Source organism: Neolamprologus multifasciatus, chromosome 15 (assembly GCF_963576455.1).
Source record: "Neolamprologus multifasciatus chromosome 15, fNeoMul1.2, whole genome shotgun sequence".
Taxonomy (NCBI): Eukaryota; Metazoa; Chordata; class Actinopteri; order Cichliformes; family Cichlidae; genus Neolamprologus; species Neolamprologus multifasciatus.
This window is the reverse complement of record NC_140453.1, coordinates 23,483,626-23,504,519: the sequence shown is the minus strand read 5'-3', so window position 1 is coordinate 23,504,519 and position 20,894 is coordinate 23,483,626. Positions and strand designations below refer to the sequence as shown.

At 44.6% G+C, this 20,894-nt stretch overlaps 1 protein-coding gene across 1 annotated transcript; it reads left to right on the top strand.

Annotated features, from left to right (window-relative positions):
* Positions 1-3,780: 3,780 nt before the first annotated feature.
* Positions 3,781-19,463, top strand: LOC146502126 (uncharacterized). Its single transcript, XM_085133325.1, has 7 exons — positions 3,781-4,738; positions 4,934-5,303; positions 5,577-5,653; positions 5,858-6,272; positions 6,564-6,918; positions 7,060-7,254; positions 19,298-19,463. The coding sequence occupies exons 1-7, from the start codon at positions 4,328-4,330 to the stop codon at positions 19,461-19,463; spliced, it is 1,989 nt and encodes a 662-aa protein (XP_084989451.1). The 5' UTR covers positions 3,781-4,327.
* The last annotated feature ends 1,431 nt before the right edge of the window (positions 19,464-20,894 follow it).

Here is a 20,894-nt window from a genome sequence, read left to right as displayed (position 1 = left end):
CCTCTCTGCAGATGTGAGTAGACCTGTGATTGTTTCAGAAAGGTCAGTACAGTAGGGGAAATAATTATTCGATCTCCTGTTGAATTTGTAATTTTGCTCAGTTACAAAGAACAGTTTCTACATCTAACATAATTTTCCAGCAAGTTCACCTGATAACGGGAGAATCACCCTTTTCTTTTCACTTCTTTCCATAATTTTCTTTTATAACTTTAGCTTTAGCCTATAAAATATTCATGTTCAGCTGGGTGAGGGTAACTTCCATGTCCAGCTAGGTTTGTTGTTACAAACCTTCTGGCGTCCCTCCATGGTTTACTTTGGTTAACTTGCCGTTTTCACTCACAATGAAACACATCCTTGCCATTAACGTTATTGCATTAATAGCAAGCACAATAACGTGCTTGCTATTAAGTGAGCACATGACTATTTGCTGGCATATTGTAAAAGGGACCGGCTTGTCATCAGACACATGTGAGACTAACCGGCTGGTCAGCGCAGGGCCAAGCATGCTGGAAATCGTCTAATTCTTGTTTTTAGATGGTCAATTCGTGCATCTCTAAATTCTAGCACTTTGGTGTTTGTATTTAACTCTTCATTTCCAGCTTAGTTGTTCATATTTTATTGCTGATAGGTGATAATATACCAAATTGCAAAGATATTTACAATTATATCTAACACAGTTTGGTACAAATTATAAAGGAAATGGAGAAACTATTAGTAATTTACCTGGTTCTTTAACTTTGACCTCTCCTCCATCTATAGTGTGTTTTTTCACTTGTTTCCCTCTGCTCACCCCAACCGGTTGCAGCAGATGGCTGCCCCTCCCTAAACCTGGTCCTAACAGGTTTCTTCCTGTAATGAGGAAGTTCTTTCTTCCCACTGTTGTCTAGTGCTCGCTCATTGTAGAGTCTTTACCTTACAATACGGAACACCTTGAAGCTACTGTTGTTTTGAGTGTTGTTTAGCTGTTATATACCACTGTTTAGTGTTATATAAAAACACCTGAATTATTAGTAATTAAGTGGAGTTTGTAAGAAAAAAGGAAAATTATATATTATGTAAGTGAAAATAGTGAACTGCTAGATTATTGTCCAGTTGGTATACTGGTGCTTTTTTAAAAAAATGTTTGCTTAAAGTAAAAGATCAACAGAAAATGAGCCAAGCTTTAAACTTCCATACTATAGAAAAATAATAGAAATGTATTCACATAACTGCTGATCGGTGTTGTTGGTCATCAAATCTGTTTCAAAGCTAAAGTTTTATGCCTGCTGTAGCTGAGAACCAAGAATGCAATTCAACCAGTGTGGCCAGTTTTCAGCACTTTCAGGATCGTCAGCAGCTTTTTTGTCCAAAAGTTCTGGTTTCCTCTGAGGTCACAATTGGAGATAAATTTTTAAAAGCCTGACACTGTTTATTTCTGTACAAACCTGATTGGTTACTGTACAATTTAAAGCGCCTTGAGGCGACTATTGTTGTGATTTGGTGCTATATAAATAAAATAGAATTGAATTTAACTGAATTCGTTAATAGTACTTGGACTACAAATGGAAACCAGATAGCCTTGTGAAACCAAAGATCTTATTGGCAGTTAAAAGAAAAATCTTCTTTACGTTTATTTCTTGTTTTTTCCCCTCTCTATTTGAGGAATTTTTAGATTCCTGTTTTTAAAGAGGGAAGTCCCCACAGATTGTCAGCTTTGCTACAGGAGCCAGTTAGCTGAGTATCTGCTAGAGCTGATAGCTGGGTCCAGTTGAGGTCAGGTCAGATTTCCACCACAAACAAAACCCTGCAGGTTTTTGGTGGTCTTTATCTGGGCCATCTTGTCTGAGTATGATTACTGTGCTTCCACCAGTGTTAGATATGACCAGATTTTTAAAAAAAGCACCCTCAGGGTATTAACATGCATGTAAATCTACTCATTAGCAGCTTTTAGCTTCTCCGTGTTCCACTGTGGTACTTTTTTGTTTTTGCTGAAAACAAACAGAAAACGAAAGTCACAACTAATGATGCACATTTTTTCAAAACTTTACAGTAAAAAAAGAAAATACAAAAATATTCCCATCATGTTCAATAATATTATGCAAAGAGTGACTGGTTATTGAATTATTTACAGCTGATGGGTCTTAAAGTAAAAGCATCACACATTTATTTGTCTCGTGTTAGTTTTCAGGTTACACCCTTCTCATGGCTCCACACAGATCAGTGGTTGTGTCTCTATTGTACTCTTCCTAAGTTCGTTGTGACATTTCAGTGGTATTTTGTTATTGTTTTCTAAGCAATAAAAGTATAGCTGGAGAGCCTCTTTGTGCCTCACTTTACTTTGTCATTAAATATTAAAAGTATTGATGGGCGTTGATCAAATCATACCTTAGAACGTAAGACGCCTTGCCTTGAATGATTTTTCTTCTCTAAAAAGGAGTCGCACTGTTCAAAGGGATCTCTGGTGTCACCCCCAAACAATGACAGCCATCAGTAATTGAAACATCACGGCACCCCGGCGCTGTAGCTCGAGGGCCTGGGCTCTTTGGAGACAGCATGTGTGAGTGGGTGTGGGCGGCTGGGGAGTGAAGAGGGCACAGTGCAGACCTGAATCAATAAGGGTCAGGGAGAATAGGCCGTCTGAAGTCCCCATAAACTGACAGAGGTTTCAAAAGGTTTGGATGGTGGCAGCTGAGGCCTTTTGCAGAGGAGCTGCTGCAGGATTAACCCCCTCCAGCCCCACAGTTGGACAACTTGTTTCATTGCCTAATGGAGCTGCGGGCTAAAGGATTATTGCGATGGCAGACCATGACGAGAAGCCCCTCACCTCAAAGATGTTGCAAGGACACAGAAAGTCCCGGCTCTTGACAGGTCATTATCTTTCACCGGCGTTTGAGACAGTCACTGATATAGGGGGCAGTGCTTCTTCTTTCTTTAACCTTCAGAGTCCTTCCTGCACACTTTTAACAGTAAACGTGAGTAAAAGAGAAGTGGTGCGAAGAAACGAAAAAGTCGATTCCACCAGGGCCATTTTGAAGTGGTTACCAAGCAGGTCAAGCATGCTTGAGGAAACTGTCTCTACTCTGAGAAGCAGATATGTCCTTGAATTCAAGAAACAAGACATTCCTCTGATGGGTAAAGCACCCGCTGGCTCGCACTCGACTGCCTCTTCAGCGACAGTTGCTTAATTAGCCCCCATCAGCCGTGCTGACCTTCCTGTAACATGCTCGAGAGGCCCGTGGTCACGCAGACCCTCCCTCAGACAGATAATTGGCCTGTAAATATGAAGTCATTCACAGCAGGCTTAGCGTGGTGCAGCTGTAAAGGTGTACAGCTGCATTTGCTTCTTCCTCTCTATCAGCACAACTGGATCTTAATGCTCACTTTGACAGAAAAATATAAACATTATGCTAGACAAACAAAGCCACGTAACATAAGAATACTGAACTGTGGTGTTAGAGCAGGACTCTTTAAGCTTTGATGCCTGACTGCAATGTCAGGAAACCTACAAATGATGACGTTAAAGGTGGATATGCAGTTTGGGGAGTTTATATAATTAACATAATTAGGGTTAATGATTAAAACTATAAAGTTATGGCTCACTTGCTTAGAGTTGTATTATATTGGAAGTAATACCTACATGTTGACATATTAAGAATAACAGAATAAGTTCTTAGTTTGATTTCTTATGCTTAAAATGTATCCTTTTATTTTGATAGTCTGGCAGAGACAGGAAGTTAGGCTAGTGGAGCCACACAGTTTTTGACCTGTCAAACTCTCTGCATCTGTTTGAACTTTGTTGTCATGGTCCTGGGTCGGTGACCCAGCGTTTTGAGTTTGTTATTAGTATTTTCTAGTTTATTCTGTTTTGTATTGGTGGTTGGGGTTTGGTTGTGTTTATCTTCCCGACCTGCGTCTCCCTCGGTGCTCTGTTCATGTCCTCGTGTTGTTATGTAAAACAGTCTGTGTGTTTCCTGTTTTACTTTGTAGGGTTGTGTCTCGTTATGTCCATTAGTTCCAGCTGTGTCCCCTCCTGTGTGCCATTTCCTGATTACCTGGTGTGTGTATTTATAGTGGGTGTCGGTCTGTGTTCGTTGTCGGCTCGTCTGTGTTTCTTGGTGTCTGTTCCTCGTCTGTGTCTCTCTGCCTCCCACCCCATTTGTATGATCCGGTTTGTTATTTAGCTCACCCAGTTTAGGTTATGTTCTGTCCTGCTTTCAGTTCTGTTATTTGTATACTGTAAATAAACCCTCACTCTCATCATCTTATCGCTGTCTGCATTTTGGGTCCTCCGTTTCCTCCACACCACACGGCTCACCCCGCCAGCCGTGACAGTACGAGCCGACCAAACATGGACCCAGCAGCATCCGCACCCTCCCAGGAGTTTCGGGAGGGGGTGATTGACTCCGTTTCGAGGTTAGTTAACCTATGGCTTGAGCATGAGGGGGAGGAATTTCACCGCGCTGTGGAAGCCAGGCTACAGCAGCTTATTTCTGCTCACCCCTGGCTACTGGACTCACTTCACCCGCTCGCACAGGACTTCATTCTGCACGAACTTCACCTTCACCCTCCAGCTGCTACCGCTTCCCGACCCAGCCCGGCGGTGAATGTCTTGCACTGCCCGCCGGGGAATCTGCGGCCCGGCCCGCCGGATGTGGAATTACCCGGCCGATCGGAGCCATCTCCAAGAAGGAAGCGACGTTTACGCCGCCGACGCCCATCACCACAGCCGGGCCCCGAGAGTTCTGAGTTGCCGGCTGTGGTGAGTGGAAAAGACACTCGGTCTGTTTCGCCAGACCGTGTGACTGTTTATACCGGGGCTGTGTTTTTTGAGCCTGCTGCACAGCCGCAAGCTCGTTTAGCCGCACAGCCGCAAGCTCGTTTAGCCGCACAGCCGCAAGCTCGTTTAGCTGCACAGCAGCATTCAGCTCGGCCCCCGGTATCCCCACTAGCCCAGTCATCTATGCCATCTTCACCGACTCCCTCTGTACAGCAGGCTGCGTCTCTGCCTCCCGTTTTGGACTCTTTTTCTATTACGCATTTTTTGCAGAGAGACACACCAAACAATCCTGAAAACACTCCTCAAGAGCTGGCCAGTTCTGAGATGCACTCCAGGGCCTCCCCAGAGGCTGGGTTTCAGCCCCCAGCAGACTCTGGACCCCTGGAGGTAAAGAAGCCAGCTGAGGACTGCACCCGGCTGTCGCTGCCTGAGCTGAGTCAATGCTCGGTGCAGCTGCAGTCAGCCTTGTGTTTGCCAGAGGCCCGTGCGCCTGCTGGTTCTGATCTGTTCCTGCCAGAGGCCCGTGCGCCTGCTGGTTCTGATCTGTTCCTGCCAGAGGCCCGTGCGCCTGCTGGTTCTGATCCGTTCCTGCCAGAGGCCCGTGCGCCTGCTGGTTCTGTTCTGCGCCCGCCAGAGGTCTCCGCTCCTGCTGGTTCTGTTCTGCGCCCGCCAGAGGTCTCCGCTCCTGCTGGTTCTGTTCTGCGCCTGCCAGAGGTCTCCGCGCCTGCTGGTTCTGTTCTGCGCCCGCCAGAGGTCTCCGCTCCTGCTGGTTCTGTTCTGCGCCCGCCAGAGGTCTCCGCGCCTGCTGGTTCTGTTCTGCGCCCGCCAGGGGCCCCTGTGCCCGCTGGTCCTGTGACTATTCTCGCTGGAGGGCCCGAGGAGCCCGTCCAGCCCCCTGTCCCGTCAGCTGGAGGGCCCGAGGAGCCCGTCCAGCCTCCTGTCCCGTCAGCTGGAGGGCCCGAGGAGCCCGTCCAGCCGCCTGTCTCGTCCGCTGGAGGGCCCGAGGAGCCCGTCCAGCCGCCTGTCTCGTCCGCTGGAGGGCCCGAGGAGCCCGTCCAGCCTCAAGTCTCGTCAGCTGGAGGGCCCGAGGAGCCCGTCCAGCCCCAAGACTCGTCCGCTGGAGGGCCCGAGGAGCCCGTCCAGCCCCAAGACTCGTCAGCTGGACGTTCAGGAGAACCCAGCCAGCTTCCTGCCTCGTCAGCTGGAGGGCCCGAGGAGCCCGTCCAGCCGCCAGCTGCAGCCTCATCATCCTCGCCGGCTGCTGCTTCATCCACACCGCCGGCAGCATCAGCGGCTTCATCCTCGCCAGCTGCAGCCTCCGTGTCTTCGTCCTCGCCAGCTGCAGCCTCCTCCGTGTCTTCGTCCTCGCCAGCTGCAGCCTCCTCCGTGTCTTCGTCCTCGCCAGCTGCAGCCTCCTCCGTGTCTTCGTCCTCGCCAGCTGCAGCCTCCTCCGTGTCTTCGTCCTCGCCAGCTGCAGCCTCCTCCGTGTCTTCGTCCTCGCCAGCTGCAGCCTCCTCCGTGTCTTCGTCCTCGCCAGCTGCAGCCTCCTCCGTGTCTTCGTCCTCGCCGTCGCCTGGTCCAGCTCCGGCGTCATCGTCGCCTGGTCCAGCTCCGGCGTCACCCACGCCGTCGCCTGGTCCGGCTTCACCCACGCCGTCGCCTGGTCCGGCTCCGCCGTCGCCTGGTCCAGCCTCTGCATCCGCCTCGTCTGGTCCAGCTCCGGCTTCATCCGCCTCGTCTGGTCCAGCCTCTGCATCAGCCTCGTCTGGTCCAGCCTCTGCATCCGCCTCGTCTGGTCCAGCCTCTGCATCCGCCTCGCCTGGTCCAGCCTCTGCATCCGCCTCGCCTGGTCCAGCCTCTGCTTCCGCCTCGCCTGGTCCAGCCTCTGCTTCCGCCTCGCCTGGTCCAGCCTCTGCTTCCGCCTCGTCTGGTTCTGGTTCAGCTTCCGTCTCGTCTGGTGCTGCGAAGGCCACGCAGCCTTCAGGTCCCAAACTGCCGCCTCGACATCGGCGGTCGTCTGCCAGGCCGCTTGTTGGGCGTCGTCGTCGATATGGACGACCTCCCAAAGGCCGCCGCTACCTTCCATGCGGCCGGCCTCCGGACTTGTGTCGCCGCCGCCGTTGCTGTCCGCACGGTCGGCCGCCTGATCTGTTTCCCCGTCGCCGCCGTTGCTGTCCGCACGGTCGGCCGCCTGACCTGTTTCCCCGTCGCCGCCGCTGCCGCGTGCACGGTCGGCCTCCTGAACTGTTTTCTCGCCGCCGCCGCCGTCCGCACGGTCGGCCGCCTGAACTGTTTCCCCGTCATCGCCGCTGCCGTGTGCATGGCCGGCCTCCTGAACTGTTTCCCCGTCGTCGCCGCTGCCGTGTGCATGGCCGGCCTCCTGAACTGTTTCCCCGTCGTCGCCGCTGCCGTGTGCATGGCCGGCCTCCTGAACTGTTTCCCCGTTGTCGCCGCTGCCGTGTGGATGGCCGGCCTCCTGAACTATGTTTTGGGACCCTGTTCAGGAACTCTGTTGTGTTGTGTTTTGGACAATTCGTTTGGCCCGCTGGAGCTTGTTTTTTGTTTGGTTGTGGTCCCTCCGTCCTGGTCCCCCGCCGCCCGCCCTGGTCGGGTCGTTTTTGGGTTTTGGGGGGGGGTTTTGTTTTTCTGTTGGGCTGTCTGGAGCCAGCCCTTGAGGGGGGGGTACTGTCATGGTCCTGGGTCGGTGACCCAGCGTTTTGAGTTTGTTATTAGTATTTTCTAGTTTATTCTGTTTTGTATTGGTGGTTGGGGTTTGGTTGTGTTTATCTTCCCAACCTGCGTCTCCCTCGGTGCTCTGTTCATGTCCTCGTGTTGTTATGTAAAACAGTCTGTGTGTTTCCTGTTTTACTTTGTAGGGTTGTGTCTCGTTATGTCCATTAGTTCCAGCTGTGTCCCCTCCTGTGTGCCATTTCCTGATTACCTGGTGTGTGTATTTATAGTGGGTGTCGGTCTGTGTTCGTTGTCGGCTCGTCTGTGTTTCATGGTGTCTGTTCCTCGTCTGTGTCTCTCTGCCTCCCACCCCATTTGTATGATCCGGTTTGTTATTTAGCTCACCCAGTTTAGGTTATGTTCTGTCCTGCTTTGTTCTGTTATTTGTATACTGTAAATAAACCCTCACTCTCATCATCTTATCGCTGTCTGCATTTTGGGTCCTCCGTTTCCTCCACACCACACGGCTCACCCCGCCAGCCGTGACATTTGTAAGTCTTTGATAACTCTGTATTCAATTACCGTGTACCTGTCTTTGGACATTTGTAAGTAAATATTTTAAAACTATATCAACTTCTGTGGATTTTTGGATAAGGAAAGTTGAGCGTCGAGCTAAGACTTCATTTACTGGAAAGCTACAATCACGATCATGACATCACCCATTGTTTACTGAAAGCTTCCTACTGTGGAGCTTCAGGTTTTGCAGTGACAGTTGTGTGGATCACACTGTGAATGGCCTTTTTACCATAAAACCTTAAATATTTGTTTAACCGCAGCTTTAAAGCACTTAATTTACTATTTGGGCCAAGAAGATTGACTCATTGCTTGAATGAGTAAAGTGAGTTAGAAGTATCTGTGTAGTAGCCATAACAAGATCTGGTTGAATATTCTAAATACTAAGGAAAGATGCTTCAGTGCTTCCTTTTTTTCATCTCCTTTGGCAGAGGAAAAATTAGATTCCTGACAGGTTATGGATATTGCTGTAACTGTAAAATCAATTGTTAAGTTGTGTCAGGTAGAGGTAAAAGCTGTGACCCAATGGTAAACAAGCAGCTGTCACAGAAGAATGTGTTTGGAGAGTGGTTGCTGGAAGTCGCTTGTTGTTGCTAGGCGATACTGGACGCAGAGAGCCATGTGGCACTGCACCAGACATCTCCTGGTGATTCCTTTGGTCACTAGTACATTGTTACATTCACCTGCAGTTCTGTCTGCTAACGCTTGCCGCTTGCAGTTTTCTGAAAATATGACAAATGTGATGCAACCCAAAAACAGAGACCAGGTTAGAACATACTGGCTCCAGCAGTATGGCACAACTTTTACTTTGAAGATGAACAGTCTTCACACACTTATACAGTTTTAGTGCCGCTCTGTGATTACTTAGCAAGTGTTTCCGGATGAGTCTGAGTCTTCTATGCAAACTCGGGGCCACTGCAGCAACCTGCTAGTGACCAAAGCAATCAGAAGAAGGTTGTTGTGCAGTACCCTCTTTAGCACAGCAACAACCAGCAACTACTTGCCAACCAGTTGGGGAATACATACTTGCCAGGATATCACTGACCACTCTGTGTAACTAATGCCTTAGTCTTTTGCAAGAGCAAGTTTTCATACAGAAGAAAGTGGAAGCTCAATATACAGTTGCTGATATTTTAATGATAGCTAACTCCTTGGGTATCATAAGTGGTAGAAGTGAAAAATTAGCAAGCAAAGTAGCACAGAGTGGAAGAGCTAGCAGAATGTGTATTTATAATTTAAGTGCAGTTAAAATATATGCAGCAGAAGTGGGAGCAGTTTTAATTTCCAGATTTGCTCAATTTGAGTGAAATTTGACACTTTAGCTGTTTCCCATTTTGTAGACACTGCCATAGGCCATGTCCACACTAATACGTTTCCGTTTGAAAACGCATCTTTTTCTCCCTGTTTTGGCCCTCCATCCACACTGAGATCCATTTTTGGTCAAGGAAAACAGAGCTTTTTGAAAACTCTCTCCAAAGCGGATACATTTGAAAATGCCGTTTTCGTCTCTTACATTTCACGCGTGCGTAATACAGGAACGTAAGCATTTTCAGCCGTTTCAGTGTGGATGAACAGCTGTTCAGAAATGGTTGAAAACGATAGTGTGGATGCGGAGCGCAGTTTTGGATTAGTGTAGACATAGCCATAATGTTGTCAATATGTGCTTTACATACAGATGCTAAAATAAGTACTTGATGCTACCGTGGATGTAAAAAATTCTCTCACTCTTCCTTCCATTGTTTCCTCGGCGTGAAGACTCTGCGGTGCAAAAACTGAGGTGTTGAAAGTCAAAGGCGGCAGTCTTGTCCCAGATGGCCTGCTGCTGAGATACGGCATAATCTAATTTCCATCTCCATTACCCAAATAAGTGAGCAGATTAAATTTTCATCTGCATCTAGGGTTTAGGAAATTAAGACAGTGCTGTAAAAGAGATGAGGCTTGATTGCTGCTAAATGTGATTGTCTGCGCCGCGTTTCTCATGGATGAGATTCACTGACGGCGAAAATTACAGCGTATCTTTTTTATTGTTTTGGTACCCACGAGGGGCTTCTGTTTCCATAATATGGAAGAAACAAATTTTTTATATGTCGAATGTTCCGCAAGTTTTATGGATGTTTTAGCACCTAATTTATTTTCCAGTCAGCCATATATTCTCAAAGGTTTTTAGAAATTTAAAGACACAATTTAAAGTACCTAACTTTAGCATAACTGGATTTGTTTATTCAGTTGTAAATGTGACACTGTAGTTTCTTTTCAAAGTCTTTGTGAGCCTCTGTGCTTCCTGCAGAGCACTGATCAGCCTCCACCTTGCCTGGGCATGCCAGCACCCGGGCATCTAGTTAGGCGCTCAGGTGGGAACGGCAGGAACAGTGCGTGCCGAGGCGACATGAAGATGCAGAGGTGCCTGACGAGACCGTCCCCGCAGTATTAACAATCCACATAACGGCACACGGCGGCACCTCCGAGTTCTGAGAAAGCTTTTGGTGTGATCATTAGAGAGTGGAGGGGAGAGAAAGGCATCTCCCTGAGGTTTGCCACAATACAACAACCACACCGGGTCTGTGGAAGGAGTGTCTGCTCCAGCAGGCAGCTAATGAAGGCTGAGAGGACCTGTGGCAGCTCGGTAATTGAACCTTTGGGACATTCTCTCACTCTTCATCAGCATTCTGCTCTCCTGAAGTTACACTCAGTTTCATGCTGCTGCTGCTCGGGGACTGTTTAATGTGGCATTGTGTTGTTGTTGTTTTTTTCGGGGGATGGGATCATCTTGATTTTGTTGACTGAATTTGAAGTGTAGTCAGACCGGTGATCATCAGCTCGATACCATCTGTGACGGGTGGTCACTTCACTTTGTCGGTATTTCTCTGCTAATGAAACCCTGACTGAGAGGCAGGTTGGCTCTAAAAATGCCTGCTTATCACAGAAATAATATATCCACTCTTAGTAATGAAATAATTATGTCATTTACAACACATTTTCATTTTTTTTTTATACTTAAGTTTTATTTTCAATCCCATATCTCATTAGTGTGTAAAATGCTAGTCTTTTATTCTGTTATTTATTGAGTTTACATTTGTTTAAAGTGTCCACATGCAGCACACAATAAAGCTGCAGAAAGAAGGATGAAGTAAAGGAACACTAAAGACTATTTTTTCCCAGTTTAATGTGAAGCCAACTGCAAGCAATAGCTTCACACTCACCATACCAACATGCTTCATACTGTAAAACAGAAACAGAAACAGCTTTAGTGAAGGTTACAAATGATCTTCTTATGGCCTCTGACAGTGGACTCATCTCTGTGCTTGTCCTTCTTGACCTTAGTGCAGCATTCGATACTGTTGACCATAATATCCTGTTAGAGCGATTAGAACATGCTGTAGGTATTACAGGTATTGCACTGCAGTGGTTTGTATCATATCTATCTAATAGACTCAAATTTGTGCATGTAAATGGAGAGTCCTCTTCACACACTGAGGTTAATTATGGAGTTCCACAGGGTTCAGTGCTAGGACCAATTCTGTTTACATTATACATGCTTCCCCTAGGCAGCATCATTAGAAGACATAGCATACATTTTCACTGCTATGCAGATGACACCCAGCTCTATCTGTCCATAAAGCCAGATAACACACACCAACTAGTTAAACTGCAGGAATGTCTTAAAGACATAAAGACTTGGATGGCCACTAACTTTCTGCTTCTTAACTCAGATAAAACTGAGGTCATTGTACTCGGCGCTGAAAAGCTTAGAAATATGGTATCTAACCAGATTCTTACTCTGGATGGCATTACCTTGGCCTCCAGTAACACTGTGAGGAACCTTGGAGTCATTTTTGACCAGGATATGTCCTTCAACGCACATATTAAACAAATATGTAAGACTGCGTTCTTCCATTTGCGCAACATCTCTAAAATTAGAAATATCCTGTCTCAGTGACGCTGAAAAACTAGTTCATGCATTTATTACTTCCAGGCTGGACTACTGCAATTCATTATTATCAGGATGTCCAAAAAACTCACTGAAAAGCCTTCAGCTAATCCAAAATGCTGCAGCAAGAGTACTGACAGGGACTAGAAAGAGAGAGCATATTTCTCCTGTTTTGGCTTCCCTTCATTAGCTTCCTGTTAAATCCAGAATTGAATTCAAAATCCTGCTCCTCACATACAAGGTCTTAAATAATCAGGCCCCATCTTATCTTAATGACCTTGTAGTACCATATTACCCTATTAGAGCACTTCGCTCCCACTCTGCAGGCCTACTTGTTGTTCCTAGAGTATTTAAAAGTAGAATGGGAGGGAGAGCCTTCAGTTTTCAGGCCCCTCTTCTGTGGAACCAGCTTCCAGTTTGGATTCGGGAGACAGACACTATCTCTACTTTTAAGATTAGGCTTAAAACTTTCCTTTTTGCTAAAGCATATAGTTAGGGCTGGACCAGGTGACCCTGAATCCTCCCTTAGTTATGCTGCAATAGATGTAGGCTGCCGGGGGATTCCCATGATGCATTGAGTTTTTCCTTTCCAGTCACCTTTCTCGCTCACTATGTGTTAACAGACCTCTCTGTATTGAATCATATCTGTTATTAATCTCTGTCTCTCTTCCACAGCATGTCTTTTATCCTGTCTTCCTTCTCTCACCCCAACCGGTCGCAGCAGATGGCCGCCCCTCCCTGAGCCTGGTTCTGCCGGAGGTTTCTTCCTGTTAAAAGGGAGTTTTTCCTTTCCACTGTCGCCAAAGTGCTTGCTCATAGGGGGTCATATGATTGTTGGGCTTTTCTCTGTATCTATGAAGCGCCTTGAGGCGACATTTGTTGTGATTTGGCGCTATATAAATAAAATTGAATTGAATTGAATTGAATTAAAACATACATCGTCTTTAAATTGTAAGGTTTTATGATTGAAAATTATCGGGTGATCTGATCAGAAGGTCTGAAAATGTAGATGAGCTACAAACCACAGCATGTTACACTGCGTTATTTTTTATTTAAGCAAAACTATTCCAAAATGCAGAAACTGTGGAAAAAAAAAAAAAAATTCATTCTTTCTGCAACCATTGGAATTAAGAGGGTAAGCAGCAACCAGGTGCTGCCAGCCAGATGCACTTGATTAACTGATCATCAGGTCGTGTGAGCACCTCTATGAACATTTTTCCAGTTTGCACATCTGGAGTTTTCAAGTGTGTTAACAGAATACTGAGGAGGAAAGACAGAGAGAACCAAATGTTGCTGCCCGTGAATCTGGCTAGGGTTATTCTCATTCTACAGTGAAAACTGAGAGATTATTCACACATGAGAAACATTCAAGGCAGCGGACATCCGACCAAAATAAGGACATGGTCAGACCATGCAATGCTCAGAGAAACTTCAGAAAACCAAAAAGGACATCTCAGAGTCTACAGGCTTCAGTTATCATAATAAATCTTAAAGTTCATGGCAGCAAATGAGAAAAATACTGATCGATTATGGCTTGTTTGGAAGGGTTGCCAGAAGAAGGCATTTTCTCTCAAATAAGTACCTGGTTGTATGTTGTATGTGAACAAAGCACCAGACTTTAGCACAAATACCCCATAAAATCTGTCAGCACGGTGGTGGAGGTGTGATGATTTGGCTTTGTTCTGCAACTACAGGACCTGGGCATCCTGCATTTATGAATTTGACCATGAACTCCTCTGTACACTAAAGTATTCTAGAGTCAAATATGAGGCTGTCTGTTGGACAGCTGAAGCTTGGTTGAAACTGGGTCATGCAGCAGAACAGTGATCCCAATCACGGCAGCAAATCTAGCTGCAATGATCCTGTTACGGTCCAGACCTCAATCCTACTGAAATGCTGTGGTGGGACCTTCAGAGAGCTGTGCATAAATGAGTGAGCCAACATTCCTCCTCAGCGATGTGAGAGGTTTTGTCATTTTTTTAAATGTACCAATTTCATGACTGTGGGCTCTGATCTATGGGTCTGATTTTGGGGGGATTAATGTATTGCGACATGTAAAGATGGACTTTTTCACCATGAATAGGTGTGAACAAACGTGTGACTAAACGTGGATCCGGTTGAGATGAAATCAGCCACAGTGCCGTGACTTTCTGGCATCATTCGAGACAGAAACAGACAAGCTGGGCGACGTCTACCATGTCTGTCCCACAGATGGCCCGGCCCCGCTCTCCCTCTGTCTGCAGGGCTGGACCGGCGCTCTGCTGGACGCCGTGACTGTGCCAAATCATCTCAAGAAAAAAAAAACAACCTTTTCCTCCAGCAACTCCCTGGCAAAAACCCTCGCCTCGCTCATCTCATCTGACTGCTTCTGTAAATAAATAACAACAACAAAATAGCAACAAGAGGGTGACACCCGGCAGAACTCGTTTCGCCATATGGGACCTGCTAGTTGTCAGCGTTTGGCAAGGCGCAGGGGTCACAGATGGCTGCACAGCCCCCGCACCCTTCCACATTTTTCCAGGCTGCTGTGCTTTTAGGTCGTCCTCGATCATCAAACCGGCCTTTTTTCCCCAACTAATTTTTTGATTGTTGACACAGGCTCAGATGGGTGAAACACAATAGCAAACAATTAACCAAAGGGAGCTGAATTAAAGGGGGACGTATTATGAGACGGGTGGCGGATGACTCACTTTGCATTAGGCTTTGAAGACGGTCCCTCGCGGCCTGCGTCGAGCGCGCCGGCATTAAAAGCCTGTGCATCTTGGCACCTTGCTCAATAGAAAAGCAGGCGGTTGATCTGGGCTGCATTAGTGCTGAGCCTTTGTTCTCCCGAAGGGCTGTCAAATGGAGAGACGGCTCCCTGAGACATTTTATAGATACATTCCCCTCAAAGGCAGCTGAGCACCGGCAGGATGAAGCAGGCTCAGAGTATTAAGGCTGCAAATATTCCATTTGTTCATTCGTAAACGATGAATGAAAATATGACTGACAGACAGCCCAGAGGTCATCGGAGAGGATTTGAAGTTCAGTTTCATTTTTATTATTGAGCTTCGTTGTTATTTTTTGCTGCCACTTTTTCTGATTAAATGCTTTCATGTGTGTCGTTCGAGGATCCAGCAGGCGAGCAAATTAATTCCTTATTACACCCCGAGCAACATGACAGAAGTGCTTTGGAGAGCTCTAAAAATTTCATCAGATTCAAGTTTTAGCTCAACAAATGTTTTGTTTTTTGTTATTATTTTTTTAAAGTGAACCGCTCTGAAAATCTCTGAAATATATATTTTTAGTGATCATTCAATATAGCTCCGCATGTGCACACTCATCTCAACTTAAATATGTTTATTTTAAATTCACACACACACACACACACAAATAAGTTGATAAATGTATAAGTTCTGTTGATTGATTTAAGTCGTGTTAACATGTGAACCAGACAAACAGGCCTCATTGTGTGTTTCCCAAGTGCTGTTAGACAGAGCAAGGGATTTTAACATAGGTTTTCCAAATATTTGGGTTTTATTTTATTTTGCATACAGAAACACAAAAACTTAGAGGTTCAAATGAATCTTTTATCCATTTTTTCCATTTATCTTGTCTTCGTTCTTCTGGCAGATGGCCGCCCCTTCCTGAGCCTGGTTCTGCTGGAGGTTTCTTCCTGTTAAAAGGGAGTTTTACCTTCTCACTGTCACCAAAGTAGTGATGGGATTTCCGGCTCTTTTTAGTGATCCGGCTCTTTCGGCTCGGCTCACTAAAAAGAGCCGGCTCTTTCGGCTCCGAACCGGCTCTTCAGGTTGTTTTGTTGCTTTAATTAATTTATTATTAACAATGATATAAAATTATGCACAAAAGGAATTACTAACGTAAAAAAAAAAGTGGTTTTATTTATATATGTTTATATATAAATATATGCGGTGGCGCCTAGAGACAAAGCACGTACAAACTCCAAAACACATTTCTAGCATGAACTGAACTTCCAAAGCAGAGCTACTAGATCACTTAAATTACACAATTGAAAGCATGTGTGTATTGTTTGTGTATTTATACACTGCACTCATATATATTCAAATAATTTAGAAAAAAGTTAATTTACCTGTTACTACCACACACCAAATCGGGTCGTTGGTACGTGCTGGCTTGTGTAGCCACTAGGTAATAAAAGCTCAACACTGCGCCCAGCATCCTGGAGCACTTCTGTTGTGTTTTGTACGTGTTTTGAGTTTTTACGTGCTTCGGAGTTTTTACATTTTTATGTGCTTCGGAGTTTGTACGTGCTTCGGAGTTTGTACGTGCTTCGGAGTTTGTATGTGTTTTTACGTGTTATGGAGTTTGTACGTGATTTGAAGTTTGTACATGCTTTGTCTCTAGGGGCTGTAAATATACTTTTATTTATTCACTCCACATAAAATGTAATAAATAAATCATATAATACAAAAATCTATTCACATTTCAAATTTTAACTATTTAAATTTTCAGCTTTTTCCTTTTACAAATTTAAAGTGAAACAACACAAAACACTGCAAACCACAACACAATTAAATATAAATTAAATATGAAAACAAAAAAAAGATGCACATTCTCTATCATATGGACCTGCATGAATAAACTTTCTGAATCCTTTATCATCTGCAACTGAAAATAGTTGTGGATGATTACTATACCTTTCTAATGTGACGTTGTTGTCCCTGGCTCTCTTTCTCTCTCTCTGTTCCTGTGCTCAGTGTTGCCAACTCCTCAGTAAGGAAAATCGCTATTGGTTGTCCTAAAAGTCGCTAGAAGTCGCTAAATGACGTCATCGCCTAATTTGCATAATTGGTCATGCTAATGTAATTGTAACCTACGCTGCTGGAGAGAGAAATAACATCGTGGACGAGACATAAAGTGAGCAAAAAAACGTCCTAAATGCATTTAGAATTTATTTAGAACTACAAATTAAATTTCTTTTAGCAATTATTGTTTTTTGTAATGTCACAATTCCAACCCTGCTCCTTTACCCGGGCTTGGCCGACCCGAAATTATCACTCTGGTGGAGTTACTTTGTGTGTGTGTGTGTTTATAAGTAGTTTTAAACCTGATCCACAAAACAGCATAAGAGTAAAAGAAGAACTGACTGCGTTACAGCACCCGCTGCTTGTTGAGAGTAAAAGCGATATGCGCTTTCACGTCTTTTTTTAGCGACTTTGTTTAGAAAAAAAGTGGCTAGGGGGTCTGAAAACTCGCTAAATATAGCGACAAAGTCGCTAAGTTGGCAACACTGCCTGTGCTACTGAGTGTAACTACCGCCCCTCCCCCCTCTGCCCAGCGTAAAGCACCAGGCTCGCGTGCGGAGTGAAGCGGGAAAAAAAGTGCGAGAGAGAGGCTGAGAGAAAGAAAAAAAAAAAAAAAAACCCACGTGACGGCTCGCGATAAGGAGCCGGCTCGTGTCGTTCACGTCAAAGAGTCGGCTCTAAGAGCCATTTCGTTCGCGAACGACCCATCACTACACCAAAGTGCTTAAAGGGTCATATGATTGTTGGGTTTTTCTCTGTATATATTATTGTATATTGTATACCTTACAATATAAAGCGCCTTGAGACGACTGTTGTTGTGATTTGGCGCAGAATAAATAAAATTGAGTTGAATCTTGTTGGATAACAGCCTGCAGTCTCACACGTGTCTCCTGAGCACTTCCAGCCCATTCTTCTTCTGAGAATCACTCGTGCTCCTTCAGATTTGATGGTCTTCTAGCATGGCCCATGGTGTTCAGCTCACCCCACAGATTTTCAGTGGGATTGCCGTCAGGGCTTTATGCGGTCCAGTCAAGTGAGACGTGTGTTTTGGATCACTAAGCACTAATTCAGATCCAATTTTGCTGCTGACTGCTCTGCACTGTTTTCTTTTAAAATCTTCACATTTCCTTCTTTTGTCATGAGTCCTTCCACCTTGACGAGATTCTCACTTCCAGATGCACTGAAGCATCCACACAGGATAATACTCCCACCGCCGTGTTTCACTGTTCTTGGGTTTGTACATCTCTCCATTGTTTCTCCAAACATTAGCAGCTGTTTTGTAGACGCATCTTTCACTAGCTTTACTTCCAGAGTCTTCCTGCCTCTGCCAGACTTCTTCTGAACTGTTGTGGCTTTCTTTGAATTTCTTGATAATACTTCTCAGTCCATTTCCTGACACTTACAAAATCATCAGAGCATTTCTATATTGATTTCCTGCTTTGTGAACAAGCCTGAACAGATTTCTTTTGTTTTTGTTTTCTCAAATGAAAGCTCAAACCTTTGATGAAGTTTTTATATTCTCTGTAAATATGAAGATAATCCTCAGATTTAACTTCATTTTAAAGCTTTGTGAAGTAAATGTATTTTCAGATAGTTTTTTGTACTATTGGCTCTGTATTACGGCGAGGAGATGTCCCTAATATTGTAATCAGAGGATCTGTTTCTTCACCCACCTGCTTTTCAAATTTTACAAGGAGCAGCTGATTAGAAGAAATTTGGTTTAAAGGGGGAGGAGCTAAAACAGCTTGCCTCAGACAGAAGATGAACTAAGAAGATGCACCAACACTGCTCATTGATTTGGTTTTTGGGATATCCCTGAGAACTTGAGGAAAAAATGCTCTAAACAGTCAGCTTTTAGATAGCTTTTTGATCTCAAGCATAATGAACATCATTAAAATGGTCAACCTAGCCCCACCCACCTGCTATTTAAACTTGGGTGGCAGCCAATCACAGAATGCCAATCAAGAAAGTTCAGAAGAATGACAAGAATAAGGATAAACTGATTAAAAAGATGATTTTGAACTGTAAATCATGTAAAACTGGTCTGGGAGACTTCAAGAATACAAGAAATGAGCAGAATAGAGCAAATGTTGAGAACAACAAAGTGCCTGTAATGAAGCCGGAGGAGTAGCAGCAGGTTAAGTCAGCTTGTGTAGTTTCACACCTTTTGTAGATCATACTGCCTTAATTGTTCCCACCTGTTTTGCTGTCACTCACCTCTGAGTGTGTGTACTGTCACAGAGCTTCTGTTTCTTGTCCTGTTTCCATTGTCTGTTTTGCCGTTGTACTTTATTTGGACATATAGATAATAAATCAAACCTTCATTTTTTTCTATTTAGTGCCTCACATGTACATTTGGGTTCTTTGTTTAAGGTCATTTGGTTTATCCACATTTAGGAGTGTTTGTTTATGCCAACTTTTTTTTTTTCATAAAAAGGATAATCAATCTTTGGCTTCAGGTCCTTGATGCATACTGAACTATGTTAACCTTTGTAATATTTATCACAACTGGATTTTAAAAAGCAAAAAACTGACATCATTTACTGTTTTTACTTATAAGACTGCAGCATCAACATCTCTCCAGAACTGTTGTTCTGTAAGTAGAATAATCCTGCTGCTGCTGCTGAAGTCCCAGCCGGGCTCCTGCTGCCGCCCCCGTGCCCCGGAGGAGATCAGGTGGTCAGGCCCTATGGACGGTTACCTGGCAGCCGGCGCAGCGGGGGAGGCTGAAGGTCCCCGAACACAGCAGCACTCAGCCTCCTCCCACTGATCCTCCTCGCTGCATCAGCTCCATCTGCGGCCACAGTCGCACTCAAGGAGATTATGTTTCATCTACAGACTGTCGGAGCACTTTGCTTCACACATGAACACAATAATAAATTAAATAGTAAATTGTAAGCATGCCAGATGTGGTGAGAAAACATGCATCTTTATATTTTTACCTGGAATAGGAGTATGATAAGAGTGTGGGTAATGAGGCTTTTTTATTTGTTCAACAGTGGATAAAATAACAGAGCCATTCAAACAACATGAAGGCACTTAGAAATCTACAAAAGAAGCCAGTGTTTAAAACCATACGTCTCTAAGTAGCTCCACTGAGGAGGTTACGGTATGTTTGTCTTTTGTTAGCAGGATTACTTTGTAGTGATTTGATGTCAATAAGTGATAAGGGATTGGTCTGGGTGAAAGAGTTGGGTGAAGACCGAGAACTTTTTTCAAGATTAAGTTAAATTAAGTTTCTTATTGTTATTTTATCTTTCTTGGCACTTTACAGTCACTAAACTACTTTGCTTTTATAGGAAGACTAACTACAATGCAGCGAGGTGGTTTGAGATAGTGACCTGCTATAAGATCTACTCTAAAATTAAACAAAGCTGTTAGTTTTATACTGTCAATTGCAGAAATTATGTAAAACATTTGTCTTACAAATTTCAGCTTATTTATGAAGGCTGAAGTGTCTTTTAGCTGCTTGAAAAGTTACCAGATATTAACTTGAGGCAGTGATTGTTGCAAAGCAGCTGAATTTCACACCAAAACCAGAAGTAGTCGTGAAGAAGCGATCTGACGATCACTGCAATCGGTATGACTTTGCCCTGTATGCATTTTAGCTGGATGACTGTTTTGCATCTGCAGAACGTGAAACAAACTGTAGCACAAGTTGTAACTATTTCAGCCTCAACAGTGAGCTTTATCTAAACCATACTTTTATTGTTTAAAGATACAGTCACACTGGGAAAAACAGCGATTGGAGACCTCTGCATGACAAAAGTTGCTGCAACCTCATTGCCTTTAAAATAGCTGCTTCGAAGTATCAGGTTTGTTTTGAGACAGCAATAAAACACCAACAAGAGGGATTCAGACTCTATCAGGTTGTGATTGAATGACGTCAGACTCCTAATTACAGGCAATCTGTTTATGATAATAAATCTGTTATGCACAAAAATACAGATTGACTGCTTACATTCAGAGTCCAGGCAGAACCCCACAGATGTGAAACAGAAATACCTCCACAAATAGCAATGTAGTTGCTGCAGGATGGCGATTTAGCTTGGAAACGACACGTACTCTCAACATCCTTGCTTATAGAAGTATAACCAGAATGCAACCAGCTGAGGCGTGTCTCCTCCTGCAAATTTACTCATCTGCACACTCTGTCAGATTGGGGAACAATTGCAAATAATCACCCTCTAATCTGTCTGAG